The sequence below is a fragment of the Oryzias latipes genome, chromosome 9 (genome assembly GCF_053564925.1).
Source record: "Oryzias latipes strain Hd-rR chromosome 9, Olatipes_Hd-rR_3.1".
NCBI lineage: Eukaryota > Metazoa > Chordata > Actinopteri > Beloniformes > Adrianichthyidae > Oryzias > Oryzias latipes.
Window position 1 is genome coordinate 5,116,377 of NC_136245.1, and position 26,298 is coordinate 5,142,674.

Genomic DNA, 26,298 nt, shown 5'->3' on the forward strand with positions numbered 1-26,298 from the left:
TTGATTCTGCTGAACAGATTCTGCAGATCTGCTCTGAACAAGAGTTTGAGGATTATCATCCAGAATGTTCTGAACAGGTTCCTTCTGAGCTCTGGAGCTGCACGTTTCCTGCTCTACGCTGCAAAAAACAAATCTTAAAAAAGTAAAAAGAACCTTGTGTTTTCAAGAAATTATTCTTAGACATAATAAAAGGGCTTTTGCCTGCTCGTTGTGTTTTTTGTTGATTCTTCTCCTAAATATAGAGAAAAAAACAGTTTTTAAATCTCAGTGGGACCTCCCTGGTTAAACAGGGTTAAAGTAAAGAACATTTTCTGTCTTGCAAGAAAAATTCATCTTACCTAAAAGATTTTATTAGCAAAATAATCTTAATCTGAGAAGTGTTTTTCTTGAAATATTAAATATTTATATATAATAGAATAATTCCAGGTATATAAAAAACAATAAGACCATTTTTCTTGCCCCATTGGCAGATTTTTTGCTTATTTATAGTAAATTTGTCAAAGGGGTAAAAATTTATTTCTAAGGGGCTTGTCAGATGAAAGGCATGCAGGAAGACAGAAAAGAGTTAATAAACACACAAATATATTGTCCTGTTATGAAGAAATAAGTTTTTTATTTGACAAACATGGGTAAACTCTTAGAGCACAGATGGGTCATGAGAGAAAAGAAAAACCAAGAGCTTTATTCATGATGATACAGCGTCTCTGACGTCCTCACTGCCGCCAGAAGAGGCAGGAAGCCGACAGCGTTTCCATGCTGGAACAAAGATTTCAAACGTTTATTTCCATTTTGTTCCTGCTCAGCACTCGAGTGGACTTTTAAAACGGCCTTCAGCATTTATCCTCACAAAGAGTCCAAAATGCTAACAGTACTGGAGATAAATGCTGCATAGCTTCAACTTTGAAATGTCAAAATCGTTATTTTTGTTCATCTAAACCATGAATGAGTGGAAATGTGTGCAAATACAGATGAACGCTGGGAGTATTAAATGTTAATTCGGGTGATGGGGGGGCTGAAGAGCCTCGTTTGAGTCCATCGTGTCTCACGCCCCCCCTCCCCCCGCCTGCAGCTATGCAGCCGGAAGCTGGATGGAGTTTGTCGGAGTGAGCGGCTGTGGAGCAGAAACAAAAGCAAAACCAGGACTAATATCCGACATTTGCATCAAAGCAGAAATAAATAGAACAAAGAAAACAAAAGAAGAATGAGCCAACAAATCCACCAATAAAAGGCGGTGACAGCCGGGTCATGTGACCCACCAGCTTACAGTAAGAACACTTGAAATGGGGGGGACAAATCAATTCTCCACAGCAAATGTTATGGGCAGAAGGAGCTTGTGTCAGCAGAAACTACATAATAGGGTGGAGCAGCCAAACAGAACAAGGTTCTAATGATTCAGAACCACCAGAACCGGGAAGTGTTCTGCTGTGGCTCAGCGGCTTGTCTGTTAGCTTGTAAACTGAAAGCGAGTGGTGATGCACAGCTTCGTTGAAGCGGCGGGGTAGGAGCGTGGGTCACATGGTTCTCCTGCACAACAGAGGCAAAAAAAAAAAAAAGACTAAAGAACAAGCAGACGAAGGAATTAAAGGGAAGATGAAGACACCGTCATCACTGAGCATGCTCACACGTTAACACAAACACTCAGCGGAGACCACGTGTACAACTGAAATCCAGACACTCATTCAGGTTCTGCAGCCACACAGTCTGCATGGCTCCTGCTGCCTCCTCTTATTGGCTGGAATGGGAGTGACAGCAGGAGTAGAGATGGAGCCTCCTGCAGCCTCGCTTGGTTTATGGCTTGAAGCTCTCCGCTCACAGCGACTGCCGATGTTTCCTCTCTGCTCCTCTGGACGTCACACGTCTCGCTTCAGCGCCGGTTTTTATAGCTCTTCATAATCTCCATCATCTCGTTTGACCAATCCTTCTCCCCCACCCAAGAAGTCCTCCAGCTCATCCACCTCAGACTTCTTCGACCGGGACTTCTTCTTCCGTTTGTCCTTCTCCTCTGTAGCTGCAGCTTCGTCCTTCTCCTTCTTCTTGTGTTTGTGTTTCTTCTTCTTTTCCTCCTCCTGCAAGCGGACAAGAACTCAGCATTTAACAGCCGATCTCTTTCATGTGACCAGAAGACTTCTCGTTCTTCTGTTTGAAACAGTATGGTTCACGACCAGCTATGTCCATGATAAACTCCTCAAAAACAAAAACAAGCTCACATTAGGCGTGTTCTGCAGCTTACAGGAGCGCCAAACATGTCGATTCTGTAAACCGTATCAGTGCTGCAAGTTTGGAAATATTCCATCTAATGACAGAACATCATTAGCGGTAATCTCAACATCTGCAACCGTCAAAAAGGTTGATGTGCAGAAACGGCTTTAACCTGAACTGGATTCAGCTAAACTTCTAAACCAGAGGTCTGCAGCCTGAAACGCAAAAAGATCCATTTGGACCAACTGACCGAGCCCAAAGAGAGCCCCAAAGCCCCCCTTCACTGCATTCTATTGATGGTTTTTAGGGAGTCATTCATACATTATAGTGTTACAGATTTACTATAACAGGATTAAGAAAGTGTCAGATTTTTCTTATTTACTTTTGACAGCAGAAATGAAAGCTCCTTTTAAAATAAAATGTCAAATGAGATCCTTCAGCTGCTGCAGATTGAACAGAATTAACCAGTCAAGAAAGCTACACCAAACATGGAATTTTTTTTAGCGTTTTAACTTTGGTCTATCTTTTTTTCCCTGTTTACCATCAGTATAAACATGACAACAATGGTTGACTTTAAAAACAATATATGCATTTAAATGTAAGTTTTGCCTCTGAACAGCAAAAATATGCTATTCAGTGGAAGATAAGAATATGTGCTTTAGGGTCTAAAAACGACTCTACCTGTAGGTTAAACCTTTTACCGATGCTTATCAGACATGGTAAATATCTAAACCTAAATGACAAAACTTATTTACCTAAATCAAATGGATCAAAAATACAAACCCATAATTGATTCAAATTATTAGCATTTTTCTTCAGAGCCAAAGAGCCACAGTGGAGGGCAGAAGGAGGCCCTTGTTGTGGCTCTGGAGCCTCAGCTTGCAGACCCGGTTCTAAACCTTTTGACGCTCGAGTGCAGCATCTCACATGCAGAAGAGCAGCAGCTGAAAAATGTACCTCCTTGCTCTTCTTTTTCTTCTTCTTCTTCTCCTTGGAGGAGGGCTTGCCGTCTTTCTCTAAAAAATAAGAAAAAGAGGGACGCTGCGTTATTTCAGAACATGCATGAACAGCTCCACAGACCGGCCAGAATCAGTGACCTAAATTTTTAAGTTTGTTCCCAGCCTGAGGTCATTAAAGGGGCAGGTGTCCTTTCAGAGTTAAAACATAAGAAGAGCTGCTGAGCAAACCCAGGAATCACGGGAACTTCTTCCACAGCGGCTCACCTTCCAGCTCCTCGCTGCTGTCCTTCGCTGCAGGAGCTTCCTCCCGGATGCCCAGGCCGAACAGGTCGGCGTCGTCCTTGGGCTTGAAGGAGATCACAGTGGGCTTCAGCGGCTCCGGCGCCGTGACTGCAGGAATGTCCTCGTCAGAGAGGTCGGACAGGAGGTCGTCTCTGAGCGGAAACGTCTCCTGAGGTGAACCCAGAGACACACAGATGTGAACAAACATCTCTCTCTTCCCCCCTTCAAACAGCACTGATGAGGCGGCGTGCTGGCAGCGCCGGGAGCTTGGGCACTGCCGTCCAGCGGTGTACCTTTACAATCTTGGGGGTGTCAGAGGCCTCAGATTCAAAGTCAGGGTCATCCATGACGAAAGACAGCATCTGCTGGGCCACAGGGGGTTCTGGGTCTGTGTCCGAGTCCTCCGCCCTCGAGGGACCCTTCTTCTTCTTCTGGGGTCGGGCCGGCTGCTCCACTGCTGCTGGGGTCAGCGTAAGGAAGACGGGGGCGTGGCCTGTGCGCTCCGTGGGTTTAGACCCCGCCTTTGGTTTGGTGAGAGGTGGTGCAGCTCTGGAACAGGAAGTCACTCATGAAAAGGGCAGGAAGTCCCTGCCAGACGTCTAATTGACACATTTGTACTATTCCTGATCCACTTTAAGGGATTTGATTACATATTCAGCATCCGTTTTGTTTGTTTTCACAAAACGAACTGGATACACAGATCCTCTGTGGGGATTCCTGCCTGATGAAGTGGGATTGGGTCACAAACAACCCAGAACGCAGGAACATCTGTCCTTGCCTCTACCTTGTAATGAAATTCTGTGGTTTCCGCCGCAGTACTAATAAACCTGACGCGCCCGCCCCGTGTGTGGGAGGAGTTAATAAACCTGACGCTCCCGCCGCGTGTGGGAAGAGTTAATAAAGCCGACGCTCCCGCCGCGTGTGGGAGGAGTTACTAACCTGACGCTCCCGCCGCGTGTGGGAGGAGTTACTAACCTGACGCTCCCGCCGCGTGTGGGAGGAGTTACTAACCTGACGCTCCCGCTGTGTGTGGGAGGAGTTACTAACCTGACGCTCCCGCCGCGTGTGGGAGGAGTTACTAACCTGACGCTCCCGCCGCGTGTGGGAGGAGTTACTAACCTGACGCTCCCGCCGCGTGTGGGAGGAGTTACTAACCTGACGCTCCTGCCGCGTGTGGGAGGAGTTACTAAACCTGACGCTCCTGCCGCGTGTGGGAAGAGTTAATAAATCCGACGCTCCCGCCGCGTGTGGGAGGAGTTAATAAACCTGACGCTCCCGCCGCGTGTGGGAGGAGTTACTAAACCTGACGCTCCGGCCGTGTGTGGGAGGAGTTAATAAACCTGATGCTCCCGCTGTGTGTGGGAGGAGTTACTAACCTGACGCTCCTGCCGCGTGTGGGAGGAGTTACTAACCTGACGCTCCTGCCGCGTGTGGGAGGAGTTACTAACCTGACGCTCCTGCCGCGTGTGGGAGGAGTTACTAAACCTGACGCTCCCGCCCCGTGTGTGGGAGGAGTTAATAAACCTGATGCTCCCGCCGTGTGTGGGAGGAGTTACTAAACCTGACGCTGCCGCCCCGTGTGTGGGAGGAGTTAATAAACCTGATGCTCCCGCCGTGTGTGGGAGGAGTTACTAACCTGACGCTCCCGCTGTGTGTGGGAGGAGTTAATAAACCTGACGCTCCCGCCGTGTGTGGGAGGAGTTACTAACCTGACGCTCCCGCTGTGTGTGGGAGGAGTTACTAAACCTGACGCTGCCGCCCCGTGTGTGGGAGGAGTTAATAAACCTGACGCTCCCGCCGTGTGTGGGAGGAGTTACTAACCTGACGCTCCCGCTGTGTGTGGGAGGAGTTAATAAACCTGATGCTCCCGCTGTGTGTGGGAGGAGTTAATAAACCTGACGCTCCCGCCGTGTGTGGGAGGAGTTAATAAACCTGATGCTCCCGCCCCGTGTGGGAGGAGTTGATAAACCTGACGCTCCAGCCGGGTGTGGGAGGAGTTAGTAAACCTGACGCTCCCGCCGCGTGTGGGAGGAGTTAATAAACCTGACGCTCCCGCCGGGTGTGGGAGGACTTACTAACCTGACGCTCCCGCCCCGTGTGGGAGGAGTTAATAAACCTGACGCTCCCGCCGGGTGTGGGAGGAGTTACTAACCTGACGCTCCCGCCGGGTGTGGGAGGAGTTAATAAACCTGACGCTCCCGCCGGGTGTGGGAGGAGTTAATAAACCTGACGCTCCCGCCGCGTGTGGGAGGAGTTAATAAACCTGACGCTCCCGCTGCGTTAGGGAGGAGCTACCAACACACATTTTAGCATAAAAAATAAGAAAGAAATGCTGCCTTTTTCACATTAAGACTGAAAATCAAAAAGCTGTATGTTTACAAAAAATGTAAGGAATTGATTAGTTAGCCGTTTCCTCTCAAATAAGAATGACTGTTTCATTGAGTTACTCAAACTAACGTACACTTTCAGCTCGGGCTCGCTGTCCACGTCCTGGTCCTGTGTAATTATGGGCGCTGCTTCTTCTCCCCCCTCTTCATCGCTGGTCAGGGTGACATGTTTACTGGGGGGTGGTTTGGAAGCCCGGGGTTGGGTTGGTTCATTGTCATCGGGATCGAGCTCGTCCAGGAACCCGGACACCATGGGGTTCCCCCTGCCCTCGCCGTCACTGCCGCAGAAAGGCATGCTGAAAGGGGGAAACCGGCGAGCGCACGCTCACAGACGAACACACAAGCACAGAGGCCTGACCTGTCGCTGTCCATGGCTGGAGCTGATGCGGGTGGGGGCCGTTTGCTCTTCGAGGGCAGGCTGTCCTCCAGGAAGCTCCCGTCCAGTCTTTCATCCGGCACAAAGTCATCCACACTCTGCACCTTCACAGGACCGGAGGATGCAGGAGGCTCCTCTGGGGAAAACATCCACAAGTTAGTGAAGACCGCTAACATTCAGTTCAAAGAGATCCTAGGCCGCCCTGTCTGAAAGAACAAGATCACATCACCCCCCCAGCAGAGAGTCTGTGGACCCTTTCACTTCTGCTGCTCAGCCTCAGGTCTTGTGACGGATTATTACGACCCTGTAAACTTCAGGAATCCCTTCAAACAGAAGCACACATCTGAATCTGATGGAACTGCCCATCCCATGGTTTTAAAAAGACTTCAAACACGGCAGACCCTGAGCAAAGAAGAGGGCTGAGAGTGCCAAAGATGCAGCAAAAGCAAACCCAAGCAAACATGAAAGCTCAGGTCCTGTAGGTTCGTCCAGGTTCTGGACAAAGTTTTCATTAAAAGATCACAGAGAGACAGTGATGCATAAGAGAGGTTTTAGGAATCACTTGTATTTTTAGATCCGAGCCTGTGTCTCATTCACCAGAAGAGTTATGCTAAATCGGCACATACTGTGTTTTCTTGCTATGTATGTTGTGATCTTTTTTATGTTTATCAGCATCCTGACTCCTTGTCAATCCATATAGAGTGTATTCAGTTTACTAAATCCATATAAAACTTAAATCGCGATCAGATCTTTGTCTTCGTTAAATAAAACTGCACTTATTTTTCTACAAAGGTTTACATTTTTAGAGTTTAAACAAAAGTGGAAAGAGTTAAGATGTTCAGGTCGGTCTGAGAAAATGGATAAAGTGTTTGTGATTTACTCTCACTGTTCAAATGAACCTGCCATTGAAATAACAGACTGTCAATTCCTCTTTAGGTGGGTAAACCTATCAAATCAGCAAGGGAACAAAGACAAATTTCCTCCACTGTAGATACTTTTTAGGCACAAACTGAAAGAACAATTCTACTTTAACAGCAAACTTCAACACCTACAGCACTGGTCCCTGCACTTCACACCAAACGTCTGGGACAGATGTGGAGGAGAGAATCTAGTCGTTTTCAAAATGAAACACATTGTTCAGAATCAGATAATAATCAAAACAGAAAGAATGTAAGTTGTGTAGTTTTTCTGCTTGTCCTGGTATCAAGTGATCCACAAATCAGGGGACCACCGTCGAACGGGAATGAATTAGTAAATGTTGGTGGGTAGTAAAGGCTTACCAATATATTCTGTGCTGCCTCTTTGAGTTTGATCAAAACGATGTGTATTGACATCTTGTGCTGATCATTTTTGTGCTTTTTTTGTTTGTTTGTTTTAAACTAAATTAGTTTATTAGATAATTGACTAAAATGAATGCTTTATAAATAAAATGCAGGAATAATATGATTTATAATCTTGTTAAAATCATTCTTTTAAGTCACTATAGAGAACAGCATCATTCTGTCTAAACCTTCGAAGGACAGAAGCAGGGCGAGCTGCATGCTCCGTCTCCCTCAGAGGGATTTCCTACAGTCAGAGGGTTTTCCCACATTTCAGCCGTTCTTCTGCAGAACTTGGATGACCATGACCTCATGACCACTGCTTATCAGTTGGACAGAAGCTTGTCGTATACGTGACGCAGATGCGGCTCCTGCAGTAGATGGTGGATCTCGCCGTACTGGGAGAGTCTCTGGATGATGTCGTGAACCCAGACATGGAGATGTGTTAACTGATGCTTTTGCAGAGCTCCTCACGATAAATAAACCTGATCTCTCAGCATCCTCCATGTCTTCCATACATTGTAAATGAGATACAGACGCTGCTCCATGTAGCAATCAGGCTAGAAACATTTGGCAGTAGCCCCTCCCAGATGCGGTGGGACCGTCAGGTCTATGAACCGACTTTTGGAGCAACGACTAAATCGCTGCTCGGCGCTTCATTCATGCAGCGTAACAGACTCACCGGCTGTAGGAACAGGAGTGTCCGCGGGAGCAGACCCAAACCAGCGGGACATGAAGCCACGTTTCTGAGCTGCAGACTGCTGACACTCGGGTGACTGCGCAGATGGCCTCATCTCAGTCGTGGGGGAGACGGCCCCACCACCTGCTGCTGCTGCTGCTGCTGCTGGTGGTACTGGGGGAGGTGGAGGGGAGGAGATGGATGCAGAGGCTGACTGAGGAAGCATCTGGGCTGGAACTGGGGGCTGTGGAGTGTTGGGGCTGGAGCTGCCTGTGGAAGCCCCGCTGGGGGGAATGATGGGGGACTGGGAGCCAGACGAGGGACTCTGGCCATTAGCTGGACCAGGAGAACCAAAGCCTTTACTGCGAGACTCCAGGTTCTCCAGGAAACTGCAGGAAGACATCAGAACGAGAACACGTCTGAAAACAACCGCTGCGTCTGTCAGGAGATCAAACCTGAACTGAAAGCAGAGAGGGGGACATTTTTTAATTTTTTTTTATTTACATCCAAATACCAAAATTTGCCTAGTTATGAGAACATTATGGATTTAACCCTTATTTAGGGTTCGGGTCAAAATGGACCCACTTTCTTCAGATATACATTTTAAAGCAACAAAATTAATTATTGCCTTTTTATTAAATTCTAGAAGTCTCCCAAAAAAAGTTCCGTTTGTAATGTAAACGGTCAAATATGACCCAATACAGAATACCGGCCTAATAAAACTAATAGTGTCCCAAAACAAACAAACAAACACAAAGACACGGACACTATAATAACTCATTTTTTTCCGGAAATGTATTGAATTTAAACAATTTAAAAAAGATACAATGCCTGTGGAGCTCTAAGGAAATTTAAAACATTATTTTCATGTATATGAAAACATATTATTTTAGTTCTGAGATGAAAAACAAAACCAGATCATGTCTAGTGTTTCCAGACAGACTGACTTAAATCATGGGTCAAATTTGACCCGCTAACCCTAAAGATCGGGGCAGCTTACCGACAGATTACAGAGGTCAACTGAACTCAATGAAAACTTTTTCTACCATTCAAAGCTAACAGAAAGTTGTTTCAGCCCAAAAAACGTTAACAATGATTAAACCCATAGATGTCAACAGAGCATCTGTTTCAACTTTTTGAGCTCTCAGACACTTACATGTCGTAGTTCTGGTCTTCTGTCTCCTGCTGCACTGACAGCTCCTCCAGCGTGGCGTCCATGTCCAGCTGGTTGGTCTCCAGTTGCCTCAGGAGCGTCTCTCTCTGCACACATACACCGAGGCCACATGGGACATTTGCAGGACTGAAGCGATACGGTGAAGGACAAAAAAGTGACCTGCAGCTGAAGGAAAGGAATGTTGAAGAATCTGTGGAGGTACTTCAAGCCGAACCCGTTCCTCATGGACGACTCTGCGTAGTGGATGTAAGAGGATCCCATCGGCCTGCAAAAAAAAGAAGAAAAAAAAGAAAGAGCCGCTGGTTAGTTAATGGTAAAGAAAAGCTTAACTGTCCTCACAATGAGAGGTCAAAGTTCACCTTAAAATTGTTCAGCATCTTCATTTAGCATCTGAACAAAGGGGATCAAAGTGTGTCGACTCTTTGGCTGTAAGCAGCTCTGTGATTGATGAATGTAGGACTCCCACTGCTACAAAACCATTCCTGACGGGGTTTCCTGCTTTCCCTTCAGTTTGCATGAGTGTGGACTAAAAATGAGCCGACATTCATGTCCTAAAGTCCGTCCTCCCATCAGCCTTGCTGTTACAGCCTCGTCTTTAGAGGAATTCTGACTCCAGGTTGCTGATGTTCGGATCGTCCAGTGCAAACAGTAACATGTTTGTCTGTGTCTGCAGACTTAGCTGGAAGTGTACCGGTGTAGCGCCTCATTGCCTGTTAATGCAGGAAACACCATTCCAGTCCCACGGCGTTTAATCAGTGTGGACATGCACATAAAAGCAACGATCAGCTACTGAGGGGGCTGTGTGGACAGGAAGTGGAATGTGAAACGGTGGTGGAACCTTTCAGTATTCGTGAATCCTTGATCCACAAAAATAAACTTTTTAGTGGCAAAAAACTGTTGCTTTGGATGTTGACGGAGGAATCGATTATTTTTTAATGAGTAAAAACTGCTTTAAAAACCTCCATTTCTGCTGTCTTCAGACCACATCTGTTGATTCATTGAAAAGCATTTGTTCTTTTTTGGAAGGTTTTCCAAAAACAATCTTAACAAATAACCAAGATCCAGTAGTTCTCATTTTATTGTCTCCAATGTGGATGTTTGTATTGATTTAAAATAAAAAACCCACAACTTTTATTTGAAGCGACAGAAAATATTTTAAAAAATCCTTTTTTTTTTGTAGACAAGTTGGCAGCAAATGTCTTTTTGTAATAAGCAGCTAAAGCAGAAGACGGTTCGGATTGGGTCAGATTGTGGGTCAAAAAGCAGACCATCAGAACTGATAGTAACGTTCAGTTACCTGTTCAGACCAGCGATCAGGTCTCTGATGTCGTCGGGCAGGATGACCCGGTGCTCGCCCATGTCCCTGTGGTTCCCCAGAACACACACCGGGACGTGGGTGGGCACCTTGGGCAGCTCTCTCATGATGTAGCTGAAGGTCCTGGAAGTGATAAAGAAGAGAGAACCTTCAAAGGCTGCAGACAGAGAGCTTTCAGCAGCAACATTTGGAGAAATGAAGGGAAACAGACATTTCCATCCGTTCTGGAAAGTGACGACAACTGGATTTCATGTTCCGCTATAGACCGATTCAAGCAGCATCATAAGGGTGATGAACGCACAAAGGTTTTTTAATGCTGATCTTCAGAGCAAAGAGAGAAACAATGAGCACTGCTTGATCAAGAAGAATGTTTTCTTTTATGGGCTTCAGTTTATGCACCAATCATTGGTTTATCAGCTGCTGTTCAAACTTAAACATCGTCAGACAAATCCATTCTGAATCAAGCTGAAATAGTCCAGAGGCCCCAACTTGGTCTTTTTTATCTGCATTTAGTCTAAATGTTTTCCTTCCTCTTTGTAAAATTAATTTCAAAATACAAAACACAAAAAAGACCTTTCAGGGACTTTTATCTTTGAAGAGCAGTCATTGATGAATAAAATCAAATAATCTATCAAATAGATGCAGGTTTTGTTTTTAAATGAACACACAGAAAAGCGCACATCTGCAGACTAAAGAGACCAGCAGGTTTCTTTCTCGTCTTACATTTCTTAAGGCTGAATTTTTTTAAAATTGGAACAGATTGTATTTACAACCTGCAAAATCAATTCATGAAATTCAGGAAACTTTTTAAACCAAAATACTTTTGTTAAAACTTTTTATTAAGCAAAACAAAAGTGATTTGCAAAAAAGACGTACAAACATAATACATATCATATTAAATAATTGATCTCACAATAATAAACTTGTCATTCTTTAACAGATTTTCGTTTTTTTTTTTAAACCCGACAATTTCTAAACAGTCATAAATCATAAATCTCATGCTTCAACACAATGAACCCCTGCCCCCCTCTTCATGAAGGTCCCATTCAGATCATATATAAGAACTACACTGAGTGACCCCTCCCCCTCCAAACAGGAAGTACCTGCTGGCTCCATTAAGCCAAAACACCAAAAAGCTTCTTTAATGTGTTCTTGATAATCCTAATATTTTTCACTATGTTATTTTTTTCATGCAAGTTATTGCAATTATAAACTGACCAATCAGATGCCTCAGTAACAGTATGTAGTCTCACTTTAAACATCTGACAGATTCTCCCAAGCCCACTTTCAGGTGGTAGGGGTGTGTGGACTTCCAAGTTCATTCTTGGTTGGCAAGAGCGGTTGCCATGGAAACGTCGAACGGCCCGGCTCACAAGAAATGGCAACTTAATTGACTTCAATTTGTTGGACCTGGATTTTCATGGGTGATACCAGACCTGCTCGGTCCAGTTCTCGTATACAGTGGGGATAAAAAGTATTTAGTCAGCCACCAAATGTCCAAGCTGTCCCACTTGAAAAGATGAGGGAGGCTTGTAATTTTCATCATGGGTAAACTTCAACTATGGCAGAAAAAATGAGGAAAAAAAATCTCAAAAATCTTATTGTCTAATTTTTAAAGAATTTATTTGCAAATTATGGTGGAAAATAAGTATTTGGTCAATAACAAAAGTTCAACTCAATACTTTGGTAATGACAGCAGTCTTCCCAAGGTTTTCACAAACCTGTTGCTGGGATTTTGGCCCGTTCCTCCATGCAGATCTCCTCTAGAGCAGTGATGTCTTGGGGCTGTTGCTGGGCAACACAGACTTTCAACTCCCTCCAAAGATTTTCTATGGGGTTGAGATCTGAACACTGGCTAGGCCACTCCAGGACCTTGAAATGCTTCTTATGAAGTCATTCCTTTGTTACCCGGGCAGTGAGTTTGGGATCGTTGTCATGCTGGAAGACCCAGCCACGTTTCATCTTCAATTGCCTTGCTGATTGAAGGAGGTTTTCACTCAAAATCTGACTATACATGACCCCATTCACTCTTTCCTTTACACGGATCAATCATCCCGGTCCCTTTACTTGAAAACAGCCCTAAAGCATGATGCCCCCCCCCCCCCCCATGCTTTACAGTAGGTATTAGGGCTGCATGATCTGATGAAAACTCTCGCTGTGCGATATTAGTGATCAATATTGCGATGACAATATTAACTTGCAATACATGAACAAATAGCAAAAAAGGACCCTAGTCTATATAGGAGGCAAGCCTCTAACATACCGTATAAGCGCTGAAGAGGTCCATCCGATTGGTCAAATGCATAAATGGATTTATTTGACTCAATAAATACTTCAAGCTGCCATAAGATTGTTTTTAGCACATCAAAGGTAACCATTTATCATTTCTTTTGTGATGTGCATATTTCACAGCTTCATATCACAATAAAGATAAATTTGCTATTTATTGTGCAGGCCTTGTAGGTTTGGTGTTCTTTGGATGTGACTTAGCAGTCTTTCTCCTCTAAATACAACAAGTAGAGTTCTAACAAAAAAGTTCTACTTTGGTTTCATCTGACTATAGGACATTCTGCCAATCCTCCTGTGGATCATCCAAATGCTCTCTAACTTTAGACGGACCAGCACATGTACTGGCTTTAGCAGGGGGACACGTATGGCACTGCAGGAATTGAGTCTCTGGCGGCATAGTGTGTTACTGATGGCTGCCTTTGTTACTTTGTTCCCAGCTCTCTGCAGGTCATTCACTAGGTCCCCCGTGCGCTTCTGGGATTTTTTACTCACCGTTCTTGTGAACAATTTGAGATGTCGCAAGGAGCCCCAGATGGAGGGAGATGATCGGTGGTCTTGTGTGTCTTCCATATCCTAATATTTGCTCCCACAGTTGATTTATTCACACCAAGCTGCTTACCTATTGCAGATTGCATCTTCCCAGCCTGGTGCAGGTCCACAATTTGGTTTCCTGGTGTCCTTAGACAGCTCTTTGGCCTTGGCCATAGTGGAGTTTGGAATGAGACTATTTGAGGCTGTGGACAGGTGTCTTTCATATAGATAACAGTTCAAACAGGTCCCATTAATACAGGTTTTTAAATTCTTTAAAAATCAGACAATAGACATTTTTTTTTCTCATTTTGTCTCTCAAAGTTGAGGTTTACCTATAATGAAAATTACAGACCTCTAATATTTTTTTAAGTGGGAGAACCTGCACAATTGGTGGCTGACTGAATACTTTGTTTGCCCCACTGTACAGTCGAAGCTTCAGATACATCATGCTAAGAGTCAAACGCCCTCACCTGGTCCCAGGGAACTGTAAGTAAAAAGGGGGGGGGGGGGGGGGGGGCTTCACATGCAGACTGCAGCATGAGCTCTTACCACTGTTTGGTTATGTCAAACATCATGATGACTCCGTTGCAGTTCTTGTACACATCCAGGAACTCTGCATCCAGCGCCACCTCGTCTGACTGAAAGAGAACATGATCGTGAGGGCAGCCGGGAAAGGCCTACGTCCTTCAGCATGCTTCGTGCTTCTAGAGGAGAACAGGTGTTAGGGGGGGAATATTCATCTGCAGGTGAAAAAATCTAGATCAAACCTTCAAGATCCAGATCGGAAAGGTTTCCCCAACATATTCACTGAAGCCCCCTAAATATGGCAACAAAACAGCAAGCAGCTATGCTTCTATCCATGCATAGTTTTTTTTTAAACGTGCAGACAAAACTTTTTAGACATTCAGACTGATTTCTTCCTACAGAGTAAGAAGTTTAGGAAAATATTCAGAGGGGGAGCAGAGTGGAAAAACAAGCTTTGAGGAATTAAGTTCTTGTGGGAGAACAAAGCTCCCAGTCGCCCTTGAGCATGAAACGACAGTCAGCTGATCATCACCTCTTGTGGTTCATTCTCCAGTTTCAAGTTGTCTCCCCGCCGTTTGCCTTTGCCTGGAAGGGAAACAAAGTCAAGTCAGAGCAGAAGAAAATGGCTCCATGTCGATTTGAAAGCTCTCGGTCTAAAGTTAGTCGATCGTGAGCAAAGCAGGAGCTGCAGCTTAAGCAACTTGCAGCAACTTTGAATTCACAACCCTCATCACACATGAAGGTGCAGCGCAAACACTGCAAAGAAAAGAAATCTGCCACGCTGACATGTAACCCATCCGCAAACCTGAAGGGAGCCAGGGCCTGAGAGTATTGACTTTCAGGAGAGAGCAAAAGAAGGCAAACCCACAGCAAACAAGCTAGTTCCTACTGACTACAGCTGCTCACCCACACCTTCAGGAAAAAGGTGTTTCTGTCCTGAGATGAGTGCAGGAGAGACGTCAACAGGAGAGCAAACAAGCAAACGAAAGGGACCAGTTTAATGTCTGGAATTTGACAGCAGCATGAAAAGATGATGAGGTCAGTCTGTAGGTCAAGGCTCACCTTTGTCCACCACGTCCCACACCTCCACCTTCACCACGTCATCTGTAGCTGAGAGAGAACAGGCCTGGAGTCACTGCTCTGCTGGAGCACAGCAGAGCTACAACTACACAGCAGCACCGAGGAAGACGAGCGAACGTCAGCACTAGTAAGCTAAGCTACAGCTCAGTTCACTGAAACTAGCTCAGAAACGAGGCTGCTTTACCTTGATATGGAGCCACTGCAATAAAACAGCACAGGTCAACAGCATGACCAAAGGTGGCGCCCCGAGAAGAGCACGGCACACACATCCAAGACTTACTTTTGTAGTTCCAGTGAATGCTTGTGACCTGGATCTCCTGGGTGGGAATGTACTCCTCCACAAACTTCTTGCCCTGCAGCCGATGCCATAAGGTGCTCTTCCCAGTGTTCCTGTCGCCTCGGATCACGATTTTCACTGACAAAGACAAAGGTGGCAAAGCAATTATGAAGGGGGTCTGACAAAGGCATCCCATTGGATCAGGGTTTCTTACTGTTATACTGCACTCCTTTGGCGAATCGCCTCTGCAGACTCTGATTCATGGACTGCAGTCCGGCAGGAATGGTTTTCTCCCTGAGCTGCCCCGGCTCAGATCCCACCAGCTTCTTCAGAGCAGAGAACATTGTGCGGTCTTCCGACAGTCAAGCAGCAGCACCAGGTGAAGGAGCGATACTCCAAGGACAGCCCGTCAAGTGACAGCGGGACGAGTGGAAGCAGATTCTCCTAAAGACTGGGAGCCTAAGAGTCCATGCTTAGGAGCAAACGCATGAACCCAAGATTGTGTGGAGAGCTTCAACTTTGTTCAAAATTGACCCGCTTCTCTTCCTTGGTGGTCCGTTTTGAAGAAAACTACCATGTTTGGAGTGTCACCTGTGAAGGAAACAAGAAAGGCGTTGGTGGCTGTGACGTTTCTTAAAGCAGCGGTGTTCCATTCATGATGCTGTTGTTCTCTGAGCCATGACCCCTGCAGAATGTGCCCTGGGGCCTCATTTATAAACGTTGCGTACGCACAAAAGAAGGCGTACGCCACTCTCTATGCAATAGTTGAGATTTATAAAAAGCAAACTTGACGGGAAAATGTGCAGTCCTTCACGCAAGCTCTGACCCAGGTGTACGCACAAAAACGGGTGAAATGAGAAACGGCGACACCGTCGGCAGATGGAAGAAACACGTGAAAGTGAAAATGACAATACTGCCTCTCAGAAATTACATGAAGACTTCACAAAGCAAGTCTTACAATTAACAGCCTACACGAACACCCGTTGGACCGATCAGCAGTGAAACAAACAAAAAAAAATCAAACGAAAAATACAACAGAAATTCAAACGAACACTTATTTGCAGAAAGAAAAGTGAAATATGTTCTGCAATATTGGCATGTTGTGCAATTCATCCTCATAAATAATATAGTTAACAGAACGAAATAATGTACAAACTGATATTCTCGTCAGTGTGTCCGTCTGGCGGAGCAGATATAGGTGCGGGCGGACGGACGGACAGACGTACTAATTGTCCACTGGGGAAAGTTTTTTTCATAGTAAAACATTTCTTCATAAGCTATGGAATTATGGTATTCATGCATATGCCTTTAGTTTGTTTTTATTTTTGATAAAACAATGTATGGCGTATGTCTCAACCGTTCAGAAAGCAACAAGAAATTACATTTGCGCTGAACAATTTCCCATTTCCACGTCGATTATTACCGACATCTGTAGCTTGTCAGATGTAATTAAATGGAGGGAAATAAAATGCCCCATCACAAGGCGTAATGACGCACAATGGCTGATCTTGCGCTCTTAGAAGATGTGGCAAATGGAAGAATTCGGAGTGAACGCATCTTTAGACAGCAAGAAAACTTGCTGGCAAACGAGGACGAGTGGCTTATGAGTCGGTTCCGACTTCCTCGAGCCGTCCTGTTGGACCTCTGCTGGCTTTTGGGCAGAGGAGCACTCGGAGGAACTACGCGTGTCACCCGGTGCATCTGGCGCTCCGGTGCCCCGGCCCCAGATCCATGTACGTCTTTGTTTTCCTCATCCGAGCTGGAATCTGGGTCAGAAGCGTACAACTGCAAAGCTTCAATATTGCTCTCCATTTTTGTTTCACCACTAATGTTAGCTTGGGGTTGTGAGGCGCTGTAAGCTAGCGGAAGATGGTGTACAGAGGCACAGTGGGACATCAGCGGAGGCTTAGTTCTGCGCCAACAGTCCTGGATGCAACTCAGCGGTGAGTTTCTTGTAAACTACTGCCGCCCTGCACAATCTGTGTCGTAGAAAATGACACGGCTATTCTGATTTTTCCTAAAAACGGCATAATCATAATCGAAAGGCCACTTAGAACGCGTTTAAAATAGATCAAAAAATGATTAAGAGTCATTTGGGCCAGTTTCTTACAGAATAAAACGCAGCAAGAGCCCAAAAGTCCCACAACACCAGTGTTTTTCAACCAGTGTGCCGTGGGAGATGGTCAGGTGTGCCGTGGGAAATTGCCCTCATTAGTCTTCACTTTGGAGGAGCACTCGAGGTTCGGCAAGATGGCGGACCGGGAGCCTGTAGTGTTCTAAACTCTGCAGAAGTTTGCGTGCCAAACCCTAGTAACAAGACAACAAATGAATACAGTGACTGACTACCGGTAAGAGAGCTTGCTTAAATATAAAAAAAAAAAACAAAAAAAAAAACGAACTCAACATTACTTACTCGCTCTGGGAGTTCCTGCTGGGGAAGATCTTTCAATCCACCACTAATAGCAATTGCTAGCTAGCTATTGCTAACGCCATGCCGAAACGAGATAAAATCAAAGGGAACATGTTAATGGACACAGATGAAGAGGGCGCAGGTTCTGCTTGTGCACTGCTGCTTGAATCTCCTGCTTCAAGTCCTCTCTCAAAGAAACAGTGTTCAGGAAAAAAAGAAGAACATGTGTCAAATGCTGATATTCTACACGCAATCCGCGAATTAACAGGCAGATTTGCTTCCCTTGAAGAAAAGATCTGCAGAAACACTGCAGATATTGTAACCATCAAAGAAGTGGTGGAAGGATTGGATCATCAGGTTAAAAAAAGCGAGGAAAGGATGCAAGAGGTGAATCAGAGATTTTCAGATCTGGAGATGAAGACCGATGAGATGGAACGGTACAGTCGCAGGTGGAATCTGAAGATGTTCAACCTTCCTGAATCCACAAATGAAACAACGGAGGAAACAAGAGGAAAAGTTTTTGAGGTTTTTGCCCAGATTGCTCCAGAAGAAAGGCAGAAATTTGGCTTTCTCATTGACACAGTGCATCGCGTGGGACAGCGTAAAGATGAAAACAGGCCTCGACCAGTCATCATTCAATTCACAATGCGAGTCTTCAGGCAGAAAATCTGGAGGGCGTCAAAGGATGCTGCAGTCATGAAGGAAAAGAAGCTTCGCATCGCCGAAGATCTGACCTTTCGTGAAAGGCAGAACAGAGGAAAGATCTGGCCGTTGGTGGAAAAAGCTCGGAAAGAAGGGAAGAAAGCCACCTGGAGAGGACAGGATGCCATCATCGATGGAAAGAGAGTTTCAGCTGAAAATCTAAAAGACTGATTTATGTAACTGTAAAGGTCGGTAATTAAGAAATATTCCCTTTGCAACAATCATTTGTTGACTTAGAATTTTACCTCATGAAGGCATGTCAAACTTTCGATAAGTTTTTGTTTCCAACTTATCCCTAAAGCTAGGTAAGTTGGTATAGAATCGTTATTTGTTCTTAGTTCTTATTTTCAAGTTCTGTGTTCTATAAGCTATGACTGATTTTAAGTTTAACTCTTTAAAAATAATTTCTTTAAATGTTAGGGGACTACGTGATACAACCAAGAGAAAAGCATTATTTCTTTTTCTTAGAAGAACTGGCGGAAATATTTTTCTGTTGCAAGAAACTCACTCTTGTGAGTTGGATGAAAAAGTTTGGAAATCTCAGTGGGGTGATCAGTATTTTTTCTCTCATGCTTCTAATCATTCTGCAGGTGTTTCAATACTCTTTAACAAATTTACTGGGGATATTTTAGAAAAAAAGAGTTCTGAAGATGGCAGATGGATAGTAATGGCGTTAAAGCTGGATAATTCCATTTTCATAATCCTTAATATGTATGGTCACAATATAATAGCACAAACAAAACAATTAGCCACAGATGTTTACAATATTATACAGACTTTTATAAAGAAATATAAAGATGCAATTCTGATTATTGGGGGAGATTTTAATGATGCCCCAAATGATTGTGTGGATAGATTTCCGGTAAGAGCTCTAAACTCTCAATTTAAATTGACTGATTTCCTAATTGATAAACTTTCCCTCATTGATGCATGGCGTTTTCTCAATCCTAATAGCAAAGAGTTTACCTGGAGTAACTCTCGTAAAACTCTGCAATCAAGAATAGATTTATGGTTAACATCCTGTAATTGTCTACAATATATAACTAATATTTCACATTGTTATGCCCCATTTTCTGATCACAAAATGATAACTATCCAACTAAATGGTTCAAAACACAAAACAAACAATAAATTAAGAGGGTATTGGAAATTTAATAACAAATTACTTGAAGATGAACATTTTGAAAATTCCATTAGACAAGAAGCAAAACATATATTTGGAAATAAAAGCATGAATGCTAAGCAGAAATGGGAGTTCTTTAAATTTAAAGTTAGATCCATAGCAATTGAACGTAGTAAAACTCTTAACATAAACAAACAGGCCAAAGAAAATATGATAATGGAAGCTATACAGTCTTTATTACACAAAACCTTTCTTTCTGATGATGAAAAGACAAATTTAACCCAGCTTCAAAATGAAATAGATAAATTATACATCGAAGCTGCAAAAGGCGCCTTCATTCGATCTAGAGCAAAATGGCTAGAAAATGGAGAAAAAAATACCAGCTACTTTTTTGCTTTAGAAAAACGAAATTCTAAAAGAAATACAATTACAAACTTGAAAATTGATAATAATATTTGTACTGATCCAACAGAAATCGCAAACCATGTAAAAAGATTCTATGAAGAATTATATATTTCCAAATTTAATGAAGAATACAGTCAAAAGTTTTTAGGTAACCTAAAAGAACACATCCCTTCTATTTCAGACACATTCAAATCTATCTGTGACGATCATTTAACTAAAGATGAGCTGCTTAATGCTTTAAAAAAGATGAACAATGGGAAATCTCCAGGAAATGATGGTCTTTCTAAAGAATTTTATTGTCACTTTTGGGATGTTATCAATCCTCATCTAATGGAGATGTACAAAGAGTGCATTGTACAACAAGAAATGACAGCTACAATGAAACAGGGTTTAATAACTTTAATACCCAAACCAAATAAAGACCCTGTTATGATAGAAAATTGGAGACCAATAACTCTTTTGAATGTGGATTATAAAATATTAGCTCTTGTTTATGCCCAACGATTGAAAAGTAATCTACACGAAATTATTAGCGAGACTCAATCTGGTTTTATGAAAAATCGACATATTAGCAATAATATAAGGTTAATTTTGGATTTATTAGACTATTCAGAACATATTGATTCTGAAGCACTCATTCTTTTTTTAGACTTTTACAAAGCTTTCGACACTGTAGAACATCCCTTTCTCTATAATGCACTGAAATTATTTGGCTTTGGGGAAAATTTCATTTCCATCGCTAAAATGTTTTATAAAGACATTAGCAGCTCTATTCTTCTTTATCCTAATACATCCCAAAGATTCTCCATAAATAGATCAGTACGCCAAGGATGTCCAATTTCTCCATTTTTCTTTTTAATTGTTGCAGAACTACTTTCATTAAGAATTAAAAATTGTCCAAACTTATTAGGTTTATCTATATTTCAGAAAGAAATCAAAATAACACAACTAGCAGATGATACTGCATTATTCTTAAAAGACAGAAACCAAGTTGACCTTGCTATAAGCACAATTAACTCCTTTTCAAATGCTTCCGGATTACACCTTAACTTAGGAAAATGTGAAATATTAAGTATTAAAAACGTAAAATATGAAAAAATTCATAGTATCCCGATTAAAGATGTAGTTACATATTTAGGTATTAGTATAACTAAAGACATTAAATCTAGACAAAAGCAAAACTTCTCCTTGAGAATTAAAAAAATGCAGGATGTTATGAATATGTGGCTTCAACGAGATCTATCTATTTTTGGCAGGATCCTCTTGACTAAAGCAGAAGGGATCTCAAGAGTAGTTTATCCTGCCTTATCTTTATTTGTTCCTGATTCAACTTCCAAAGAAATAAATAACCTCTTAGTTAACTTTACATGGAAAAATAGACGTCACTATCTCCAGAAAGAACAACTTTATGCCCCCTCATGTAAAGGAGGGTTTGAACTCATAAATTTTTCTGATTTGAATTATACATTTAAAATTAACTGGATTAAAAAATGCCTTCAACACTCAAATTCAATTTGGTATTTCATCCCCTTCAATATTTTTAATAAAATTGGTGGCCTTCAATTTCTATTAAAATGTAACTATAATATCAAAAAGATTCCTGTCAATCTCTCAAATTTTTATCAGCAGGCTCTTCTTGCTTGGAAGTTATGTTATAATCACAATTTCTCACCACACAAAAGTATAATTTGGAACAATGAAGACATAACAATACAAAATAAATCTTTGTTTAAACAAAACTGGATTGACAAAAAAATAATTTATGTTTCGGATCTTTTTGACGAGAATGGTACGATTTTGGATTATGGCAGATTTCTAAATAAAATGTGTTTTCCAGTAACCAGCAAAGAATTTAATGGTGTAATGAAAGCTCTCCCCTCAGGATTAATTCAGCTGATGACCTCTCACCTTAAATATCAAGACGCCTCTAAAATTGACTCTCCTTTAATGATTAATGGCATTGATATTCTCAATAAAAAATGCAACAATAAATATATTCGGAATACCTTAAGTGAAAAAAGACATATCACACCAAAAGGAGAAATATTTTGGAACAACCTTTTAAATGATATAAATTGGAAAAAAGCTTGGTTATTGCCAGATACATTTTGTATAAATAACAAAGTTAAAGAAATACACAAAAAAATTCTACATAACATTTACCCCACAAATATGTTTATATCCAAATTCTCAAATATAGAAAATAATTGTAGTTTTTGTATTGATTTCCCTGAATCAGTTCTTCATCTTTTCTACTTTTGTAAACTTTCCCTTGAATTTTGGAACCAATTAGAATGCTTTGTAAACAGCAAATTTAACTGTAACGTTGCTTTAAATTTGAAACAAATAGTTGCATATTTTAATTCGGATGATAAAAAAGTAGAAAAAAGTATTAATTTGTTACTTCTCCTTTCCAAATTTTACATTCATAAGTGCAGAATAAAAAAAACAATTCCCAACTTCACCATATTTAAGTTCGAGATGCTCCAATTTTATGAATATATAAAAAAAATTAATACACCCAAAGCAAGTAACACTGAAATAATTTGTGCTTTTTTGTTTGATAGGTAATCCCCTCCTCTAAGAAAACTTTGTATTATAAATATTATTATTATCATTATTTTGTAATCCCCTTTTATATATTTTAAGATAATTTATTTTTCTATCAGCATATTCTATTTTGGATATATTTCTGATTATTTTATTATTATTATTATTATTATTTTTTTCTTCTTGAAATGATTCAATAAGTTTGGATTGATGACATTGACTATCACTGCTGATGCTCTTTCTGAATCTTTGATGCTGGATTTTGTATGCTTATGCTTTGTTCAATAAAGTTGTAAAAAAAAAAAAAAAAAAAAAAAAATAGTCTTCACTTCCTTGTTCCGATTCAGCTCATAAAGTCTCTCAGTTCCAACAAAAACACCAGCCAAAGCTCGTCTTTAGCGGTGTAGCTTTTCACAGAATCCGGTGTCAGACCGTGGAACAAGTGAACAAAACAATGAAGCTCAGAGACGCGAGTCTGTGTGCGTTCAGCGGCTGTTTGCACTTCATCTCCCATGATGCATTGGGTTAAAGTGACAACCTCTCAGCGCACGAGTCTCTCCTCGTAAACATCTTGAAACCACAACGAACACACAAACAGTTTTTAAATCTTCTAAATTATCTTTTATTACATCTTTTAGAAAAACAGCTGCAACTTCCAGCTTTTTCTGCCACAATTATCACTAAAATGCATGTGAGATTGCAAAAGGGTTGTAGATCAATACAGACTATGAGTTTCTCCTTTTTTTTTTTTTACTTTTAGATGCTAGTGTGCCGCGGGATTTTTGACAACGTAAAAGTGTGCCGTGGCTCACTGCACTATACCATTTAGAAAAACACACTTTGTTTTTGCAGCCATTAAACCAGTCATTTATAAAATGCAGCTTTTACATATTTATTATAACTGGATTATAAATGTGTTACATTTTTCTTATGTACAACAATTTAAACTTATTTTTACTTTTGACAGCATCAAATACAAGGTCCTTTCAATATAAAATACACCCCGTGTCACATAAGACCCTCCTGCTGCTGCAAATTTAATTAAATAAAAAAAAAAGCAAGAAAACCAAACATGACATTTTTGACCATTATAACTTTGGGGCACCTTCATCCTTTTTCCCTTTTTACTTATCAGTATAAACATGAAAACAATGGCTGACTTTCAAAAATAAAATCTATACATGTAAATGCAAATACATACTTTCAAAACTTTGCCTCTGGAAGGCAGACATTGTTCAGCTGAAGATAATATGTGCTTTAAGATGATTCTAACAATAAATCACTGACAGATTAATAAAACCTTTTACCAACATTTTGCTCAGTTATCTGTAGTTTTTGTAATCAAATAAACAAAAACTACAAACCCACTATTTTTTCAAATTATGGCTCTGGAGCCTCAGGTTGTAGACCCCTGGCATAGTGAATAGGTTTCTACCCTGAGATTTGAACAGTTAGGTCATTCCAAAGACTACAGAACCCACAAGCTTCCTGCTCTGAACTCTGTAGAAATTAGGAAAATAATCTACAAAACAGTTCCTAAGTGTGGCAGAAGCCTTTGCCAAGGCAGAGGTTTAATGCCAGGAAAAAACGTAACTGTTTTTAACGTTATGCATTAAGCTTTTTCCTGAACTTGTCTCTCCAAGACTCCAGTCTTTTTGCAGCATGTCATCGAAGTAAACTATGGAGGCAAACCCAGCCTGGAGTTTCACAGTGAAGCACCCCTTTCCTAATGTTCACGTCCTGGTTCGTTCATGCCATTAATAAAATGTGTAAAAAAATGTAAATTTTCTAAACTATTTTTCCGGTCTAACAGAAGGAAAGTCACAGAATGTCACATTTCTGCAAGTAATCATAAATCTCACAGCTGCAGTTGTTGCTGTAGTTTGCCCTGCAGTGCAGCCCCGTAGATTAAGTTTATCAGTTTCCTTGTATTTCTTGCAATATATTCAATCATTCATCTTCTAAACACGGTTTGTCCCTTTCTGGGGGACACTGGGCTGCCGGACCCATTCCCGGTATTCCCGGCCATTCATTGGCAAAGGCAGCGGACATCCTGGACAGGTCGCCAGTCGCAGGGCCACACAAATAGTGCGGCTGGGTAGCTCGGTTGATAAGGTAAAGGGCTGCCACGCAGGAATCCAGGATTCGAATGAACAATGGTACTGGGGGTAATTACCATATCAATAGCGAGCAATTAACATCACCCAGTGAGGGCCCTTGGGCAAGACCCTTAACGCTACTGCCTCCTGTGCGCGGTTCAGCTGCAGCTCACCGCTCCCCAAGGGGATGGGTCAAATGTGGAGAAGAATTTTCCATTGCGGGATAAATAAAGTATCTATCTATCTATTATTATTATTAAATCCCACACCCGTGCACACTCACATTCGTACCTAGGGACAATTTAGAGTAAACAATTAACCTAGACGGCATGTTTTTGGACGGTGGGAGGAAGTCGGAGTATCCGGAGAAAACCCAGGGATGCGCAGGGAGAACATGCAAACTCCACACCGAAAGGTCCCCCCAGATAATCAAGTTGTTTGTACACATTTCTAATTTATATTTCTTGCAAGATAATCAGGTATGAATTAGATATGTCTACAAACAAACAAACAAGTAATCAAGAATGAATGGGAAATCCATTCACATTTTAGTTTCCTAAAGTTCAGCCCACTGTTGTTTTTCCACAACAAATGGAATGATCAGATTACCAACAAACACTCAGACGTGTAGCGTTATAGATGAATACGATCAGATGTACCTGTACAATACACACAAAGAAGGACGGGATAAGGGTTTTCAAAAAAACATTGGAACATGACAAGGATTTCAGGGAATCGTGTTCCTGCAGGCCTTACTGGATGATGATGATGTTGATGAGGGGATCTTCTTAATGAACTTCTGAAACTCTAACCTCCTTCAGACGATCAAACACATGAGCTGCCTCACAACACAAGTCAGCTGACTGCCTTGCTCTGGCTCCATTAACAATGAATTAGCTATCATCGGTTTACAAGGCGACAACCAGCAGCGGTGTAGGGATACGAGAGGCTGGGGGAGGGTGGATTGTGGGTGGTGATTGTCCAGAATCTACTTAGTTCAAATAGCCCCAGATGCGCAGTCTTTTTGGGCAACATTATGCTGCTTAAGCTAGTCGTAGGCAGAGCTAACCAAAAGGTATCCCGTTATAGCTAGCATCAATTCACCGCGAGGAGGATCCATATGGAGAAGAACTATTCTAATTTTAAGAAAATGGCGCATTAAAAGTATGAAAGACAGGTTACCCACGATGTATGTCAAGGTCAGTGCAGACCCCCACTGTCGACTTTACAGCCAATTATAACGGAGAGAAGCGCTGTCCCTCACCGGCTCTATCATGTGTTAGCTTCCCGGCAGACGTTAGCTTAGTACTTCAAGCTTAAATTCCTTACACGGCGGCCAGAGTAGCGACAGCCGCAAAGGTAACGACAGTAACCCGGACGGTGACAGCCGCTACTCACGGTAATCAGACGGCGGGAGCCTGCGCGCCCCCGGCATTCCTCCATCTGTCATACAGCTCTCCCGATGGGGACACAGCAGCCACATTCCTCCGCAAAAAGCGGATCTGGGTTAGGAGCGCAAACAGGTTCAACTTCCGTTTCAAACCTTCAAAATAAAAGGACGGACTAAATAAAAAAACAAGACAATGTCACTCGCTTTTGGTTTAAACCGTTCTTAAA

The 26,298-nt window shown here is 42.3% G+C and overlaps 1 protein-coding gene across 6 annotated transcripts; it reads right to left on the reverse strand.

Annotated features, from left to right (window-relative positions):
• Positions 1-593: 593 nt before the first annotated feature.
• On the reverse strand, positions 594-26,224 carry rabl6b (RAB, member RAS oncogene family-like 6b). Of its 6 annotated transcripts, none has more exons than XM_023958773.2 (18): positions 26,080-26,224; positions 15,607-15,983; positions 15,396-15,530; positions 15,300-15,314; positions 15,098-15,145; positions 14,948-14,971; positions 14,568-14,620; positions 14,060-14,148; positions 10,673-10,813; positions 9,535-9,640; positions 9,358-9,461; positions 8,205-8,590; positions 6,186-6,339; positions 5,902-6,105; positions 3,734-3,989; positions 3,423-3,609; positions 3,157-3,215; positions 594-2,066 (listed from the first exon to the last, which is right to left on the reverse strand). In XM_023958773.2, the coding sequence occupies exons 2-18, from the start codon at positions 15,734-15,736 to the stop codon at positions 1,878-1,880; spliced, it is 2,280 nt and encodes a 759-aa protein (XP_023814541.1). In that variant the 5' UTR covers positions 15,737-15,983; positions 26,080-26,224; the 3' UTR covers positions 594-1,877. The 6 variants fall into 6 exon arrangements, with proteins under 6 accessions (XP_023814541.1, XP_023814540.1, XP_023814544.1 ...); XM_023958772.2 differs by having other exon boundaries at positions 14,942-14,971; XM_023958776.2 differs by lacking the exon at positions 15,300-15,314.
• Positions 26,225-26,298: the final 74 nt, after the last annotated feature.

Coding starts and splice junctions, on each gene's coding strand:
- rabl6b (XM_023958772.2), bottom strand. CDS start 15,736: ATGTTCTCTGCTCTGAAGAAGCTGGTGGGATCTGAGCCGGGGCAGCTC. Junction 6,106..6,185: donor CCAGCCATGGACAGCGACAG/GTCAGGCCTCTG, acceptor TTTCTGCGGCAG/TGACGGCGAGGGCAGGGGGA. Junction 3,610..3,733: donor ACACCCCCAAGATTGTAAAG/GTACACCGCTGG, acceptor GGTTCACCTCAG/GAGACGTTTCCGCTCAGAGA.